Source organism: Taudactylus pleione, unplaced genomic scaffold, assembly GCF_031769625.1.
Source record: "Taudactylus pleione unplaced genomic scaffold, aTauple2 ptg000017l, whole genome shotgun sequence".
Lineage (NCBI taxonomy): Eukaryota > Metazoa > Chordata > Amphibia > Anura > Myobatrachidae > Taudactylus > Taudactylus pleione.
Genome location: NW_028284419.1, coordinates 5,983,953 through 6,004,067, shown reverse-complemented (window position 1 = coordinate 6,004,067; position 20,115 = coordinate 5,983,953). Strand labels below are relative to the sequence as shown.

The 20,115-nt window shown below is 42.4% G+C and overlaps 1 protein-coding gene across 1 annotated transcript in view; it reads right to left on the bottom strand.

Moving 5' to 3' along the window:
• LOC148540769 (carboxyl-terminal PDZ ligand of neuronal nitric oxide synthase protein-like) overlaps nucleotides 1-20,115 on the bottom strand; it is a 131,476-nt gene that overhangs the window by 108,749 nt on the left and 2,612 nt on the right. Inside the window, exon 2 of the mRNA XM_088482009.1 lies at nucleotides 2,250-2,321. Within this exon, the coding sequence (XP_088338135.1) occupies nucleotides 2,250-2,321 (72 nt within the window). The remainder of the gene's footprint in view (nucleotides 1-2,249; nucleotides 2,322-20,115) is intronic.

Genomic DNA, 20,115 nt, shown 5'->3' with positions numbered 1-20,115 from the left:
AATGTGATCAGGGCATTACTAGAACACTGTAGAAATGTCACCTTCTTTACCTTGGGGCCATGTCAGCATTAGTTTGGCTTTCTGCTGGGGATCATTGTACTGCTGCTTACCCCAAACATTTTACAGCTGTTACTGCTGCATTAGGTGGCTCTACAATATATTTTAGGGTAGGGATTAAATTTGTATGTACAGGTTGAGTCTCCCATATCCAAAATGCTTGGGACCATTGGTATTTTGGATAACAGAATATTCCGTATTTTGGAATAATTGCATACCATATAGAGATATCTTGGGAATGGGACTCCAATATACACACACAATGCATATATGTGTTATATACACCTTATACACACAGCCTGCAGGTAATTTTATACAATATTTTCAATAATTTTGTGGCTGAATCAAAGTTTGTGTACAGAAATGAAATTCATTTATGTTTCATATACACCTTATACACACAGCCTGAAGGTAATTTTATACAATATTTTTAATAATTTCTGCCTTAAACAAAGTTTGTGTATATTGAACCATCAAAAATCAAAGGTTTAATTATCTCAGTCATGCCAAAATTATTCCGTATTTTGGAATATTTGGATATGGGAGACTCAACCTGTATACAGCATATTATGGTTTGTTTGTTTTTCTAACATAAAACAATAGCACATTAAAACCTAATTTGGAATTTGATTTTAAAACAAAATGGTCAGTGTACAATGTATTATTCAGTAAAACGAGAGAATTCAGTTTGTACCAAATCCTCCTCCCTGTGTGACCAAGCCCTTATCTAATGTCGCAGCACAGATTATGCGGAGGCTCACTCACCTGGGGTTCAGCGGAAAAAAACAAAATCAGACTGAACGTTCAAATAGTAGCAAAAATAAGCTTCAGGTAACCACATGGGGGTAATTCAATTAGCCGAGAGGTGGTTTGCTCCGCATGTAAGTGCGACTATATGTACTGCCACTTGCGGTAGTTCCAAACTTGTGGCTTTTTCTTAGCAGCCCCTTAGGACCGCGTACCAAAAAAAGTAAGCTCGGGGTGGGATTAGGCTGCGAGTTCAGCTAAGTGGGGGAGCTTTTCCATCTTAATAAAGATATGAAAACTCTTTTTTCTTTTGTCATTTATTTCAGCAGATTCAGCAATTTTCTCTACACATCAGGACTTATAAATGTCTAAAATGATAGAGGTTTGGTTCTCTTCCATTAATATTACCTATCATTTCAAAAAGTTTGCAAATGCCTACCACTCTTTTAGTCCCAATATACCATAAACCTCACTTAATGTGAATATACATAATTATTAGCCAAGACAGGACAAATTCCAAGTACAATGCGCCCCCCAAAAAAAGGAGAAGAGCCAAGGGTATAATTGGAGTATATTATAAAATAAGGGTTGAAGGATCAAACCAACAAAGAAAGAAAAAAAAAAGGTTCTGATTTCATACCACTTTGCTTTTGGTTTCATCACTTGTTTACCAACCTTGCAAAACAAACATTTTCTCTTGCCAATGAACATGGCATGGTTTGTAGAGCATATATCAGATCACAGCTTTTGTTCCTGGGAAGTTTTTAAAAGAATACCGACTAGAATACAGACTAAATAGATCTCCATGAATATTTTTAATTCATCATGTTACCATCATTTAAAAGGCTGCCATGTAGACTGTGTAATTAATCCTTCATAGGCATAGACACATTTCACAAGCCTAATGATTTTATATTGCATAGCAGTGAGGTACAGGTTGAGTCTCCCATATCCAAATATTCCGAAATACGGAATATTCCGAATTACGGAATAATTTTGGCATGACTGAGATAATAAAACCTTTGATTTTTGATGGCTCAATGTACACAAACTTTGTCTAAGGCACAAATTGTTAAAAATATGGTATAAAATTACCTTCAGGCTGTGTGTATAGGGTGTAAATGAAACAAATTTATTTCATGTATGTACACAAACTTTGCTTGAGCCACAAAATTATTGAAAATATTGTATAAAATGAGCTGCAGGCTATGTGTATAAGGTGCATATAGCACATATATGCATTCTGTGTGTATATTGGGGTCCCATTCCCAAGATATTTCAATATGATATGCAATTATTCCAAAATACGGAATATTCCGTTATCCAAAATACCCCTGGTCCCAAGCATTTTGGATATGGGAGACTCAACCTGTAGTAAGAGGTGCCCTCCCCCCTCCACTATGAATAGCGATACACGAGGTAGACTGCAAAAACATTAAACATACCCGTATTCTTCTCATGGCTGCCACAATCTCCACTCTGCTGTTAGGACGTGGAACATCCAAGCTCCCAATATACTGCAAGACAAAGGCAGACTTTATTTTACTCTTAATATGAGAGTGGGACACTATACAGTATTAACAAGCAAACGTCTGTTTCTCTAATGATATGGACACACACTGACTTTCCTATTGTTCGCAAAACTAGTGATGTGTTTACAGTTAACTTGGCTCATAGAGCAGAAATACAAGAAATATCAGTAGCCAATAATCCCAATAGGGGCACAATACTGCTCTGGATAATGCTGCATTAGTCAGTTCTACTAAATAACAGCAGTAGTACAAGGACACTACCCATAAAATAAATAATACAAGGTCATACAAGTGAACAGTTCTGTGCATTGCATGGTAATAAAGGTCCTACCCTGGTTGATACAATTTCAGAGACAAAGGCTATGATGAGAGAACACAAATCGGCATACACGCTCCCGAACTACGTGCATGGAAAGGTGCATCTTCGCCCGTATGCATACTCTTGCAGTCCGGCTGCCCCTACACGTACTATTGGTTTGCTACCAGTCATTCCAATAAGACTGCATTTGCACAATACATCTAGACACAGGTGAACTCACGCTAATGTCCAAATCTAGATTGGCACGCACTCTGTGAACTTTGCCTACATGAGAACATCCCGGTACGTCTCTTCAGTCACACAAGGAGATGTGCTTGAAATGCATAAGACTCTGCATTGCCCATAGTTTCAACTCAACACCAGGTCCAAAATGTGGGTCTCCGTTGATTTATACAGGAAACAGTTATTGGAGTCTAAGAAAGTCAGCAGCTTCATTGAATGATCAATTTTGATTGCCTATGGGTCCACTTCTAACTATGAGAAGTCAATCTAAAAACATCAACGCAAGTTACCATCCTGAATGGCACACTGTGGGCGATTCAATAGTTTGCGCCCACAGCTATTTCTTTTGGGTGCCAGACGGAGCAATTCAATTGTTGCTTTATTCGGGCACAAATAGCTGTGGGAGCGCACATTTCTGCTTGCCGCCTCAGGTGGCGAGCAGAAAAGTGCGATAAGTCAGGAGTTTTGGTGCCCAAAGCAGTACTTTAGATAGGTTTAGCCACTTTGCGCTGCTAATTGAAGGCCTTCTGGGCGCACACAAGCGGCACTTGTGCCCTATGGAAGGGGGGGGGGGGGGGACAATTGAACTGCTCCGATGGGTGCCCATTACGCTTGAATGCCACAAAACAATTAAACTCCCCATTGCGCCCACTATCAGTACAAGTTTCCCCTCGCAATCCATAATATTGTGAGGAAAAACTTGTCAGCGCCCCCGTAACTGCCCAGTATGTGTGGAGCCAGACATCACAGCAATGCTTGGCGGCACATACCATAAACAGACTCTCCCCGCCCCCCCCCCCCGCCACCACATCCACCTGAACCAATTTTCCAAGAAAAATAGCCCTGTCTGCCCTTTTATTCTAAGGACATTGTATTATAAGAAGACATAATAAATGTCTGATTATTTGGGAGCATTTAAATCTATGTTTAAAGTTACGTTTTGAGTTATCCTGATCTAGGGAACTTTCTGTTCTGGAATCACTAGCTAAGTAAGCATTCTTGCTAGGCTGTTTAAGCAGGGCGCCGGGCCCTGCCCCATTTCTAAAGGGCAAAAAGCACCCTGCCCTCCGGCGCGGCGCCCCGTTGTAACAACCTGCAAGTGCAGTTCCCACCCGCGGGTTGCAGTGTCCTACATGTGGGGAAAACGGCAGTGTAGCGGTCACCCACCGCGCGCCCGGCATCCATTCACACTGATAGTAGTTCTTGGGGGCAGCCTGGCATGTCCATAAGTGCCAGCTATGCCCCCAAGAGTGACGAAAAGGGGCATAGCTTAGTCTTAAAGACACTGCCCTTTTCGGGCGCGCACACACAGATGTGCCCTTTCTCTAGGTCTGGTGCCGGACCTAGAGTGAACACTATGGGGGGTATTCAATTAGGCTGCGAAAAGTCGAAATCGGTGATAAATTATCACAGATGATGTCATTTTCGCATGTTTCAATTATCCCCGTATTCAATTTAAAAGACTTTTCGCCGGTTCGAAAAGTTTTTTTTCAAAAACGGGGATAAGTTTTCACCAGCCTTTAGCTGGCGAAAAAAAGTGCAGAATTGGGGTTAAGGGGTTCAGGCTATAAAAAAAAAAATAGCCCGCACCCTTGGAAATGACCCCAAAAAACATTGTGTTAAAAAAAAAAAAAAAAATTGGGACACCCCTAAAAAGTTTTTTATTTTTTGGGGTAAAAATAGAAAAAAAAAAAAAAAAGTGGGAAGACATCCTAAAGTACACTAATAGATTCCAGAGGGGTTCAGAAGCATGCGGCAGGTGTTTTCTTCATTGCAGGTACTAGCGGCAGGTGCATTTTTGCAGAATTTTTAATAACTTTAACTTTATATGCTTACCCCCATTTTCATTTTAACCAAAAATAAAAACGAAGTGCTATTTTTCACCCCTTCTTCATAGCCGCAAATATGCACCTGCCGCGGCTATTACAAACCCCGATTTCCATCAGCAGGCAAAAATGGGGGCACCCATAGTGATCCCCCATGTCTGGACATCTTTAGGGGGGTCCCAGGCACATTTCCCAAAAATTCCCATTTTTTACCGTAGAGTGCAGTGCAGAATTGGGGTTTAGGGGTGCAGGCTTTAAAAAATTAGCCTGCACCCTTCGGAATGACCCCTTAAAACGAAATGTAAAAAAAAAAAAAAAAATCGGGACACCCTAAAAAAATGAATTTAAATTTTGGGGTGAAAAGAAAAAAAAAAATTAGGGGAACAGTGTCTAAAAATAGCCAAATTAGTTCAGGGGTATTCCGCAAGTATGTGGCAGGTGTTTTCTAGAATAGGCTATTAGCGGCAGGTGTTTTTTTTGCAGAATTTTAAAAAAATTACTTTAGGGACTAAAAAATATGCTAGTAACCATTTTCATGTAGCCCAAATTTGATGGAACCACTTTTAAAAACGAAAAAAAAACTAAGTGCTTTTCTGCATCACTTCTTCAATGTCTCGTAAAAAAACCACCTGGCGCGGCTATTTAAAAAACAGCCTTTGGCAGGCAAAAACGGGGGTACCCATAATGATTCCCCAGGTCTGGACATCTTTAGGGGGGGGGGTCCTACAATTATTTCCCGAAAATTCCCGTATTTATTCGCCGATCAAAGTTTCGCATGTTCCCGATTTCGCCTACTTTGGAATTGAATACGGGGAATAGTAGGCACGCGCGCGATACTTTTCCACCTGGAAAAAAGGCAAAGAGTCTAGCAGGCGAAAAGTCTGGACTTTTCGCCTTAAATTGAATACGGGCCTATAAAGGAATTTATATTTTGATACTAGTGTTTGTGATATACATATGTGTTTAGTCCAGATGCAGACACTCTTAGATTTCATTAACAAAAGTTAAGTTTTAACTCATACTTGGACATCGGGCCTGATTCAGCATAGATCGCTATTGCGATCGCAGCTCCGTAATTGCATGGTCTGCTGAGAAAAGACGCAAATTAAAAAATCGCAGAGCGGTCGCACAGTCAGCATAGAGACGCGCACTACCGCTATCTCACATCCGTAATACCTTGCAGTCCTGCGTATACATCGAGAACATAGAGTAACATCAGCCCATCACGCACCTTTACAGCAGTTCTGACCTGACGCAGGAACTGCAAGTCTTGTTGCACGCAGTGAGTACTCAAGCTGCTTATGCCGTCTCGGTGGCTAATTTATGCATATCCATGCAACGGCGTTCAAAAAGACAGACACGCCTGCGTTTCTCCGACCACTCCCCGTCACCACCCCCTAACGCTCACAGCCTGTCACTCACTCTGTGATGGCTTTTTTTCTGCTTGATTGCAATGCTAACTCACGCACACACACTGCGCTGCATACGCTGCTGCAATTGCGATCCATGTTGAATCAGGCCCATAGTTAGAGTGCTCATAATGCTGAAGATAATAGGGTCCCATGTATAATTGCCTTTGATAAAGCTGTCAGGTACAGAGAAACGCGTCAGCCTGAGAGCAGAGGTTTCCCCACATTATACATTGGATATACTGAATGTCTTTTTGCTGAACATCCATATCGGTACCGGATTAAAGAAGTTTATGCCATCTGCATCCACGAGGTACAGAACAATACAGGTCACGGACAGTGCCATTTGGACACCTCCCTTCCTGTGTAGGATATTGGAGACCAAGATAAAAGGGACTGCACGGGCTGCAGGATATTCCTAACCCACCTTGGACACTATCCACACTGTCTGCACTGGAGAGCAACATTGTGCCATCCGGAACCCTTGTGTTACAGGAGAACTATCCAAAAGGTCTGCACGTATTGCAGGACATTACATACTCTTGGGACACTACTTGCAGTGTTTGCACTTGAGAGCGGCATCGGTAATTATACATGGGACCCTATTATCTTCAGCATTATGAGTATTAATGTGGGAGATATACCTCAGAATAAGATTTTACACCACACTCTATATGTTTACATATATACATTGATACCCATTTGTGTATATATATTTCAGATTATTTTAGCTATTGTTCTAGACTTAATGTTCCAAATAAATGTGTAACTTCTGAATATTTCCACACGACTCTGTTTTTATGCAATTGCATTTGTATATATGCACAATTTAATTATCTGATATTTTAATATATACATAATTCACACTTGCGCCGTAGTGTTTATATATTTACTTATATTCTTGTTTTTGGTTTTTTTTCTCCCAGGGAGATTACTCTGGTATACGGCAGCAATTATTAAGTGTGATATTATCTATTTTTGAATGTTAAACGGATTTATTATAAATTACGGTTCTTTTATGTGATTGGTGAGACACATCCAGAGTGACTCTTTTAGCGCCTTGTATATACACTGTAAATACCCATAGTTAGAGTGCACCTGAACTGGAGAGTACTTTTTCTCCTTGTTGTTCCGATGCTCAAAGGGCCAATGGCTTACCAATGGTGATCCGATGCTGCATCTTCAGACGAAGTGTGGATCTGCATGGCCAGCAGTGGGAGTCTTTTGCCTTCAGATGGCTCCTGCAGCATTACATTTTTTTGCATAGCTGCTGCTTCAAAAGATGCAGCAGCAATGTGAATAGCGTACAACTCTGAAACAGGCCCATAGCCCCTGTAGGGCCTTGCGATGTGTTGCCATATGATTGTACTAGAGACTAAAGTATTCTCAGCAATGTTCTCCCCAACGTCAATTTCACGGGCCCTCTACCCAGCTTTTATTTACAAGTCGTCTCCCCTCCCCCCGGAACTATACTGCTCCAGTGGTATGACTACAAAATCAGAGATGGCTACTTCTTAATGCCATCCTGCTGGCAACATTTTCTGGGAAGAAAAATGCACGGGGAGATGTGCCATACAATATACCCTTGTCAGTCAGGGCAGTTCAGAAATGACAGTTAACTATACATATGTCTCCATTAGGACAAATGAGGGGGGATTCAATTGTCTTCACCACCGGCAGCAGTATTGCGTGTCAGACGGCAGCTATTCCATTGTTCCTGCCAACAGGCGTGATAGTATGATTTCTGTTTGCAGAAGTCGTCGAAAAGTCCTGGTTTTGGGCACCCAAACTGCTTTATGCGGCTAAACTTGGTCTATATGGGCGATACATGCGTGGAAAAAAAACAAAAAACAATTGAATATCTCCCCGTCAGTTTAGATAGGAGAAAAGGCGCGATCGGGCGTGCAAAAACAAGTGGATTCCCCCCATGGATTTACTTTGAGATGATGGTATAAAAAGGCCTGAAGGGCAGTTAAAGAGTGATCAAACAAATCAAGGTTACAGGAGAGAGTGTGGGAACACTAAAACCCCACCTTGATCACAAGCTTTATAATTGTTCTAAAGATATTTTATTCAGATGAACAAATCCATCATTCACTTAGGAACCAGACCATGAAGGATTTAAAACAAAGTCTCCTGCTGCCACTATAAGATGAGAATAAGACACGATCCCAGCCACCAACAAACTAATAAAAAATAACACAGCCTCCGGACTTACTGCATACTAAACAGAGAATACAGCCAACACTAGCCAAAGCAGGATCTTTCTTACAAGCAAGACAGTTTTATTTTGCCCAGGTTAAACACCCAATGAGGAGAACAAAGCTCAACAGAAATGCTATCCTGGTGTATTGCTGGCATTTTACAGGATCTGACCACCAAAAACCAACAACCTTCAGTTATATTAAACTTATTTTATCCCCTAAAACCCTGCTCGTCACTTCAGGAACCAATCAGGCTGTAATTACTACTGGAGAGAACAGTGAATGCTAAACATGCAGTGCCACATCTATGACAAGGTATAACAGCAGATCAGTAGTAAAAATGCAATAAGCAGAACCAGTTGATCGTCTGTCCTCTTCTTTTCCTAGAATAAAAGCTTGGCTGTTTTAGCAGGACGCCGCGCACTGCCTGATTTTAAAGGGGCAAAATGCGCCCTGTCCTTTTAGCGATGCCCCGCTGAAGCAGCCTGCCCTGTGCCGTCTCCACCCGCAGGCCACAGTGTCCCGTAGGTGAATAAAATGCAAGTATCTGAGATCCGTCAGGACGACAGGGAGAGCACAGCACAGGGGGGGGGGAAACATTTTATATAGTATTATGCTATGCAATATATATCATTTGGAGCCAAAAAAAAAAAAAAACTTAGGAAGTGTTTGAAGACTCCTCACTGACCAAACCAGGTAAATACCAAGGTCCATATTCAATTAGGCTGTGAAAAGTCGGATAATACGTAATTTGCGCATGTTTCAATTATCCCCGTATTCAATTTGAAAGACTTTTCGCAGGTTCGTAAAGTCTTTGAAAAAAAACGGGAATAACTTTTCACCATGTTTTACATGGCGAAAAAAAGTGCAGAATTGGGGTTTAGAGGTGCAGGCTTAAAAAAAAAAAAAAAAAATAGCCTGCACCCCTGGGAATGACATCTAAAAATAAAACGTGGTAAAAAAAGTTAAAAAAAAAAAAAATAGGTACAGCCCAAAAAAATAAATTAAAAATTTGGGGTGGAAAAAAAAAAAAAGGGAAAACAGTGTTTAAAAATAGGGAAATAGGTTCAGGGCTATTCTGCAAGTATTTGGTGGGGTGTTTTCTAGAATAGGCTATTAGCGGCAGGTGCATTTTTGCTGAATTTTTAAAAAATGACTTGAGGGACTTAAAAATATGCTAGTACCCATTTTCATGTACCCCAAATTTGATGGGACCACCTAAAAAAAACAAAAAAAATAACCTAAGTGCTCTTCTGCATTGCTTCTTCAATGTCGGGAAAAAACACCTGCTGCGGCTATTTGAAAATCCGACTTTCTTTTGCTGGCAAAAACAGGGGTGCCCATAGTGATCCCCCATGTCTGGACAGCTTTAGGGGGGGTCCTACAATTATTCCCCGAAAATTCCAGTTTTTTTCATAGATACCAATTCGCCAGGTCCCATTTTCGTTGATTTTAAATTGAAAACGGGGATAAAGCGGGCACGCGCCCGATACTTTATCCCAGGAAAAGCTCCAATGTGGAGCGAAAAGTCCAGCACGGACTTTTCGCTCCCAAATTGAATACTGGCCTAAGTATCCTAAATGTAAACTCTGATAAAGCATAACATTTTATTTTTGGTACGTGGCTTGAAACATAACAACTTTTGTTTTTACACTTGGTGCAAGCTAAAAAAAAAAAAAAAATTTACTTTACTGTTGAGCGCTACCATTGTTTTTTCTTTTCCACAGAAATGTATGCCATCATAATGGTAATCCACAGAGCAGCAGTCTGCCATGAATAAAAGATGTTTATGATGCAAGTGTGAGTGGCTGGCACTATGGAGCTGATTCAGAGCCGCTCACTAGATGTGATCGCTCGCATGATGTGTATGCAAATTGCGTAGGCAGTGCAATCGCACAGCAATGCATTAGCACGCCCAGTATTTCTTAGAGAGTGATCACATAGTGTATGCAGACACCTACCGGCCTGTCTTAAGACGCCCACGTATGCATGTCATTTCCAGGAAGTGTATGCAACCATCAGTACATCAGGTAACATCTGATGCAATCGCAGCACTTGACCATACCCTGCCGGAAGCGCTTCAGTGTAAAACAAGCCAGGTGATGTGTACTATGATCCGGCTTTTAATTATGCACACCTCTAAAACGCCGTTGAGATGCTCAGGCACGCCTGCGTTTGCACCTCCACTCCCCCATTTTTAATGGCCAGCCCGTTACCACCTACAAACGGCTTCCCCTGTCACTTATTTTGCTGGGCTGTCTATGCACAGCAAGCGAACGCATTGTGAACTTTCGCTAAGGCATGCGCACTGTGATCATGCGCACAATGCATACCACCGGCAGCAGAGAGTGTTTGCATCTTAGCGAGCGGGTCTGAATAAGCTCCTATGTTCCTTGTGAGATCTGATATTAGACTCTCAATGCAGAATGCAGCCAGGAACAGCAGAAGCTTTCAAAAGGGCCCCTCAAAAAGATTGCTTGTGTTGTGAGGTGGTTCTGGCGCTTCCTTGGTCTAATGAAGGTCTATATCTTTTTGATATTTTTTTAAAAAACATGTAAAAGAAACAATATATAGTGTAATACCGGAAAAAATCTTATTCTTGAGAGATCGATGTACACTCACCCTTCAGAAGTGAGTTAAAGACATTGGATTCAAATTTCACTGTGGCCCTGCGGTGGTTGCTAAATACAACGCTGGTCTTTAAAGTGAGGTAGTCAGTTCCTCCCACACGTCATGTGATGGAGAAATAAATATGACAAGCCTCCATAGTACAGGTCAATTTACCCAATCCAAGATGTTGCACAATATACAGTGTACTCACCTTGAGTAAGGGATGTTATACGTCTTGGACATTCATTTTATCATCCCGATGTCCGTCGGTGTGTAGTGTTGGTTTTTTTTACCCAGCCCAAAAACAATTATGGATAAGGACTTGTATAAAACAGTTATTTTATGTCTCAATTTGTATAAAAAAAAAGGTCAATGAAATGTGTTCTTAATTGCACAACACCACATGATACATATATTAAAATCTGTTTTTTTATAAAAAAAATTATAGTCAAAATATAAAAAATTTTATAAAAAAAAATAAAAATACAAAAACAAGAAATAGAAACACAAAAATAAAAGAAAAAAAAAATCTTAAATATTAAGAAATGAATGAGTGGAGAATTCAAGTGTTGAATACTTAGCAACGCATTTCTCAGATCCTATGTCTGCTTCTGGTAACTTAGAAATGAACAACCTGGCCCTTAAGTAGGGAGCTAAGGGCATGTTTAATGATGATAGACATGAATAAAAGATGTTAGAATTTTAACTAAATCAGTTTCAGAACGTAACTGGAATACCTCTTCAATTAAAGTACAAACTACTTGCAATAAAAACCCAAAAATAGATGAGTGTTCAATTATGTATATGGGAAGGGGATGGGTTAAGGAAACGATGTTAGGCATTAATGCAAAAAATTGAGATCGCAGCAATGAAGAGACTTGAAAAGGGGGAGATCTCTAACCAGGAACAGTCTTCGTGGGGAAGCCCGATCAACGCTGCGGCATTAAGTCCGTCAGTGTGATCGGTTACCATGGTGACTCGCCCCAGTGACGTTGTCCCGACATCACTGTAAACAATGGACTAGGAGGTTTAGAATGAAAAATAAATAAAATATAAATAAAAGATGGCTTGCTTTATTGAAATGGTATTAGTACATTAAAGTCTACCGACACATTACATACACTAATTATATATATACACACACACACACATAGATTTTCATACATACAGTATACACACACACACATATATATATATATATGTATATTCTATTTTATTTCTCCTTCTGTGGAGTATAAGAAAGGTGTGAGTTTGGGCATGTACTGCAGCTTTACTGGGTCCAAGGTCTGACAGCGTGTCATGATTAAGACATTCATTGCCATTTCAGGCTAATACAATACCACGAAAAGGATCCCCAGCCTTTATCTAGCTGGTATGCTGAATAAAGATAATTAGGTGCGACAACAGCACACATGTAAAGCACCATGTGCAAGTAAAGGCCCCCATACATTAGCAATTGATTGCAGCAATCGTGCAATTTGCAATCGATTGTGTATAAAAATCTTTCCCTTTTTCAATCGATTGCAGAGATGCCACAATCGTTTGAAAAAGGGAGAGATTTTTATACACAATCGATTGCAAATTGCACGATTGCTGCAATCAATTGCTAATGTATGGGGGCCTTTAGGTTAAAGAACAATGAGATCGGCAGCAAGCTAAACTGCAGTATATAATACGTCAGGCAGGACATGAGAGACTTCCAATGACTCATGATCTTAACTACTAGAACAATCAATTAAATAGCAATCAATTATTAAAACCAAATAAGTGAATTATATTTGACATTTTACTTATTTGAAATTTGTAAATTTAAAACCCATGAAGGAATATTTGCACTCAAATGGACAAATGTCAATAATTTAAATTGAATGATTTTCACCATGTAGCAGCTTGGCTAAAGGCCCCCATACATCAGCAATTGATTGCAGCAATCGTGCAATCGATTGAAAAAGGGAAAGATTTTTATACACAATCGATTGCAAATTGCACTATTGCTGATGTATGAGGGCCTTAACATAATGAGAATACAGCTCCCTGCTACAAAATGGAATATGTAAATTTTCAGTAATCTACAACACTATTGCAAATAATTAGATTAACCATCTAGCTATATTGCAGACTGCAATAATAATAAACTTTGTATCATCCAAATAAAATAAAATGGTTATTTAAAAAGAAAACAAAATTCACAAGGAAAAAGAAGGACTAAAAGGGCAACTTGAAAAAATATAATGAAAAAAATTGGACTAAGGGCCTGATTCAGCAAGGATCGCTGATGTGATTGCGAACGCAGATGGCCGATTGTTGCGTACTCCGCATGCATCGCAGTGCCTCACTGTTAACACACTGCGATCATGGAGGCCACGCAGATCAATCGCAGAATGACTGACAGGAAGTGGGCGTTTGGGGGGTATGATCGGAGAAACAGGCGTGTCAGTACGTTTGAACGCCGTTACAGGGGCGTGTATAAATTATCCACTGCGATGGCATACGCAGCTTGAGTGCTCACTGCATACAGGAAAGTTAGCAATTTATAAGTGAGCTCTGACCTGCTGTAAATGTGCGAGTGGCTGCGATGTTACTGATGTTTTGGCTGGATTGCAAGGTATTACAGATGTGCGAACGGGGAAGTGAGCGTCTGCATGTTGTCTATGCGAGTGCTTTGCGACTGCACATATTAGCATACTTTCGCAGCCGCAATCACATCAGCGATCCTTGCTGAATTAGGCCCTAATATCCTAATAAATTAGGCCAGAGGTTCCCAAATGCGGTCTTCAAGGCACCTCAACAGTTCAGGTTTTAGAGATATCTATGGTTAAGCACAGGTGGTTAAATCAAATTGACTGAGGTACTAATTAACTCACCTGCGGTCAAGCATGGATATCTCTAAAACATGAACTGTTGGGGAGCCTTGAGGACCGAATTTGGGAACCTCTGGATTAGGCTAATGCATTTTGTGGAACAAAGCATACCACAAGTTCCTTGATTATAGGGCATGTTGCATAAAGTCTGCAAACACCTAAAGCTGGGTACACACTATGCGATATGTCGTTTATACAGCTGACGGCTAAGTGCATCGGCGGGTGAGCACAGATGATATGTCTATGAACGACATCGTTCATAGACATATCAGGATGGCCCTGCGGCACAATCTGTACATCTGTCTTTGTGTATGTGCGACCCACAGACCACACGTATACTTACCGCAGGAAGCGCTGACACTGAAATCACTACTACAGGGGGCGTGAATATTGAAATTCCCGTCCAGTTGTGATATCTAGCCAGGCATATCAAGGGGCAGATTATTAAGTGTGTATAACTTACCAAATCGGCTGGCGGGATGGCCGCTGTGTCAACCACATGCACACCCAGCAAAAGTCATAAACAGTGTACACACTTGACTATTAGGAAACACTGTACGATTACGACATCATAATTGTACAGTCGTTCCTGATCCCCTGTAGTGCCTACACTGAACTATATGTCGTTCAGTGTACGCTCCCTCCCTCATCCCTGAACATGGCCAATCTGTTGTTATCGGCAGACTGACCTGCATGTTCAGGGGATGATAGATGTCGGAAACGACTAGCGGGAGCGCGCATCGCTGGTCATTTCCGACAAAGTGCACGATTAATGAGCGATGGAATGATTACGATGTCATAATCGTTCAAATGCTCATTAATATTGCCAAGTGTGTGCGCTGTTTTAGACTTTGGTAAGGCTCACTCCAACTATTGTCCAACTAGATGGCCACATGAAAAAAAGTTGTAGCTCAGCTATAAAGAAAACATGAATTTGCAGCACTCAACTCATTATGACATATCAAATGAATGACTTATAAGTAGATTGAGGATTTTGCCTTAAATGGGTTGGGTACGGGATGCCAGCGGACAAAATCCCAAAGCCGGCATCCCGACAGGGTTATGATACCGACCAACAGGGTTAGAATACCCCTCTCCCTACCTGGTGCCTGAACCTAACCTCCTCCCCTAATGCCTAAACCTAAGCTTCCCCTCCTCACACCCTAAACATAACCCTCCCCCCTAGTGCCTAACCCTAACCCTCCCCTTAACTGCACCTACTTACTTTAGAAATTCCGGTGGTCGGGATGCCAGCACTGGTATTCTGACAAGTGTCGGGACTCCGGCGTCTGCATTTTGCATACCGGAATCCCCGCATCCCACCTTACATGCCTATTCTTTTCTTTAAGCCAGTGGTTCCCAGTACAATTTTTAAGGATATTCAAGCTTAAGCACAGACTATTAATTAGCCCCTCAATCAGTTTTATTCACAAGCTTGGATATCCTTAAACCCTGGACTGTTAAGAGTACCTTGATGACAGAGCGCCTGATTCATCAAGGATTGCAACTGTGATTATGCACGCAACCGGACGATTGCTGCGTTCTGCGAATGCATCACAGTGCACATGCGCAAACCAGCCACTGCAGTGACTATGCAGACCCATCACAGAGTGATCTGTGCTGGGAGGCAAGGGGGCTGCTGGGAAATGTACTTCTCCCTGCTGCTGCCTCAGGAGGGGCTCACACACATGGGGGGTGTCACACAGACTCTCACAGACAGTGTTCACTCTAGAACCCAGAGAAAAGACCCGAAAAGGTGTAGTGGCCAAAATAAAAGGGGGCATTTCTTTAAGACGCGTCCCATTTTCATCACTTTTGGGGGCGTGCTCGGCACTTACGGATATGCCGGGCTGCCCCCAAGCTCTCCCTTCTCTGTGAACAGATGCCGGGCGCATGCACCCGGCATCTATTCACCAGTGGCGATCGCTACATAGCGTTCCCGCTAGGCTGTTTTAGCGGGGCGCGGCGCGGCGCCCTGCCCTCTTTCTGGAAGGCAAAAAGCACCCTGCCCTCCAGAAGGAGGGCAAAAAGCGCCCAGCCCTAACAGCCTGCGGGAACTGTCTTCATCCGCGGGTCGCAGCATCCCGCGGGTGAAGAAATGTGCGGTGACCCGGTCACCGCCGGAGAATAAACGCCGAGCGCATGCGCCCGGCATCTATTCTCCATGTCTGCAGGACTTGGGGGCTGCCCGGCGTGTCCGTAAGTGCCGGGCAAGCCCCCAAGAGTGACGAAAAGGGTATGCGTCTTATAGACACGCCCCCTTTTTGATGACCACGCCCCCTTCTCGGTCGCGCGTGCGCCGCACGGACGTGCCCTCTCTTGTTCCGGCGCCCTGCCTCGCGCCGGAGCTAGAGTGAACACTAGCTACACTGCAGTTTTCCGCAGCCGCGGGACACTGTTGCCTGCGGGTGGGAACGGCAACCTGCAGGCTGTTTTAGTGGGGCGCCACCAAAAGGGGCAGGGCACATTCTGCCCTTTTGAAATCTGGCAGGGCGCGGCACCCTGCTAAAACAGCCTACCAAGAGCGCTACACACACTCACACTGCAGAAGACCAGATCCTGGCACTGGAGGAAGAAGACACCTCTTCGGAAGGTAGCGTTCCCGCTAGGCTGTTTTAGCGGGGCGCGGCGCCCTGCCCTCCTTTTGGAGGGCAAAATGCACCCTGCCCTTCAGAAGGAGGGCAAAAAGCGCCCTGCCCTCACAGCCTGCAAGTGCCATCTTCACCTGCGTGTTGCAGTGTCCCGCGGGTGGAGAAATGTGCGGTAACCCGGTCACCGCCGGAGAATAGATGCCGGGCATCTGTTCTCCCTGTCTGCAGCACTTGGGGGCTTCCCGGGGGGGAAGGGGGGGTGCCGCCGAGGTCCAAGAACAATTCACAACCATTTTTAATAAAAATATAGATTTTAGAAAAAGTTTCTGTGTTCTGGGGCTGCGAGAAAACCCGCACCTAAATGAATAGCAAAAATTCTGCACCTGCGGGCAAAGCATTTTTGCTATTCTCGCACTTAAGTGAATAAGCCCCCATCCATGACATCATGTTCTTCACAGTCCAATGGACATCATTTAGTCATATGTACACTCCAATGCAATGTGTCTACTGTAACATATACCTACCTACTACATAAAGCACTGTAATATATACATCTCTGCACGCCATGTACAACCCTATTGCCAACATAATTTTCTGATACCTTATTTCCATCATTGACAGCCCTATGCCCAAGTGCTCTGTACTTTCCAGGGAGGGGACCCTAGTTGGAAAAGAAGAGGTGTGAAGACCAATATAATGATCTGAATAAGTAATGCAGTGGTAGGTATCGTTTTTTCTCTCTTGGTACCAGACATTCAATATTACAAGCCAAAATCATTTCCAGAGTGATACATTACAACATAAACAACCCCTTCCTGATGTACGATGGGTACTAAAGATGTTAGCGGCTTCCTGTCCTTCCATTTTTAAAGCTATTTTGCTTTACAATTTTGTACCGCTAGTAGACTGTGAGCAGGACTAAAGCTGGCCACACATCTAAATATTATCTGTCCAACCAGCCAACTAGTTGATTGGTTGGAATGAAAATCTGGTATGGTATAAAACAAATGACAATCTGCAATTTGCTCCCAAACGCCGGAAAATGGACAAAAACTGTTGTTTCAACAAATTGTTTAGATCAAACATTTAACAAAACTTGTCTAACAACCATTTTCATCTGTTTTCTGGCAGTTAGGAGAAAATTGCTGATCATCATTTACTCCCATACATTACCAGATTTTCATTCCAACCAATCAACTATTTGGACAGATAATCTTTAGATGTGTGGCCAGCTTTACTGTGGTAGGGTCGACTCATGCAGGCCACGCATGGGTTCTCTGAATTCTGGTGGGTCCAGAGAGTCAGAAACTTCTTTTATATCATGTTCGAACTCCTTTCAGATCACATAAGCTGCTATCACTTTAGGGAACAAGAATCCCTGTCACAGTCTGTTCTACCTGTTTGACTGCCTGTCAAAAAAACCTTAAACGTGGCCGATAATAATTGCCCCCCGTGCACAGGACAATAAAGTATGAGTATGTAAGTAAACGTATATATGAACATAATTAATGTGGCACGTATAATGAAGAAGTTGCTCAATAGAGGAGCATTTGGGTAACACAGGTGATCACCGAGCGTGAGAAGGAGCAGACACTAGATGAGTGACTGGTGGAATGAGGAAGAGAATTATGTGAGCCAGGTGCTGCATATGATAAAACAGCTGTGTGAGGCAGTATGAGAATAAACAGGGGTTATTGCTGAGCAGACATGATATTGGGTGGTGGAGGAGGATTTTTAAATGAAGTATAATATGCAGAGATTTGAAGCACTGAAGAACTTTGAATATTATACTATAAGGAATTCATAGTGAAAGTAGAGACTGAGATGGATAAACTCAGCATTCTATATTGATTTCAGTGGCATTGTGTGCTCATGTCAGGCAGCCAGGTAACACCATCAATACAATAGTCTCTGTACATGCAGTAATGTAACTGTGGGCCTCAATTATCAACGAGTTTTATCATTCACAACGAGTGTTAAACTTGTTGCGTATGATAAATAGTGTTCCAGCCAATCAGCTCCCTACTGTCATTTTTCAAACCGATAACAGTTGGGAGCTGATTGGCTGGAGCTCCATTATCATAGGCAACAAGTTTTATCATTCGTTGTGAATGATAAACTCCGTTGATAAATGAGGCCTTCTGAAAGGTAGTCCATTGGCTGGCACGGTGCTACTGAAGAGAATGGACATGATACTATAACGGTTTTGTCATTTTACTAACACTAAAGAATCCCTGACTGTAAGTGGAATAAGTTTTCCCTTAAATCCATGAAAACCATGGACTAAAAGGTAATATTTTGGTTCTCAACAAGTCACAATTTTAATCCCCAGTTTTGAGCATATTTAATCTAGAGACAACAGAATATATTGTTATGCTACCTAATGCTTATCGTGTTTAACCACTTGCTTGGTGTGGTCGCAATCTTTGCAAAGAGGAGCAGCTTCTGGGAAAATGTTGCGATGTTCCGATAATCAATATTTCAATAGTTTGCCGGTTGGTAATTTTTTCTAAACATTTATATATGAGGGAGATTCAGTTCGAAGCGAGGTGAATAGCGCCGGGAAGATGGACCTGGAGCCATTCAATTCACCGTACAGTTTAGTCTGACCAAAATCACTTAAGTCGGAGAATGCCGGTTCTCGTGCCTTAACCAGGGTCTTTAGATACGAGAACCGGCATTTTCCGACTAAAGTGCCACCTGCGAGGCTATCCGCACCACGCTAAGCCAGCAAACAGCCTCGCGTCCGGCACTTTAGATGGATTTCTCCTCGCACTCTCAGGAGTAAATGTGTGGAGTTTGTACATTCTCCCATAATCCAAAAATATACTGGTAGGTTAAATGGCTCAGCCTTGGGGGCGGGGTCGAGGCCAAGGCCTGACTTTATGGCCTTGTCTACGGAGCTGCGAGAGCCAATCTGAATAACCTCAGGGTCACTCAGATGGCCAATGGTCTTGCAGTTTATCTGAGGCTGCCTCTAAGGACACAGCACTCAAACTTGTAAGGGGGCATCTTTTTCCCTCAGACGCTTCCTGCGTCATTAGCATATTAGTTGTACAGGATGGCACAGCCGCCTTCCTGTGTACAACTCTGAATCAAGCCCATAAATTGTAAACACCACTGTGGCAGGAACTGTTATGAATGGCCAATACATTTCTATAAAGAGCGGCAGCATATGTATACGTAATAATATGTATACGTACTAGAAATTACTTAATAATATATTGGGGGACATTTATTAAATCTTGGATAGAGATAAAGTGGAGAGGATGACTATGCCATCCAATCAACTATCATTTTACAGGCGGTGCTAGAAAAATGACAGAAGCTAATTGGTTGCTATGAACAACTTCTCCACTTTATCTCTCTCCAGGATTTGATAAATCTCCTGTCTTCTATGTACATCTCTGTTTTGTTTGTCCTGTTTTTCCCATGGTCCAGCCTTACAAGTCAAGTATTATGATAATAATAGAGCACCCAGCATTCTGCTTTAGAACACACTGGAGAGGGGTACCTCTTGCCACAGACACGCACACTAGTGGTGCGTACACACTGGGCGATTAAAGTGGACGACTGAACGATAACGATATCGTTATCGTTCAGTCGTCCACTTTATCGTCCATTTTTAACACAAAAAAGATGAACGATGACGACGACGCGCGTTCCCGCGGGTCGTTCGTCATCCTCGTTCATCGGGCTGACATGCAGGCCAACCTGACGACCTCGTCAGGTTGCTG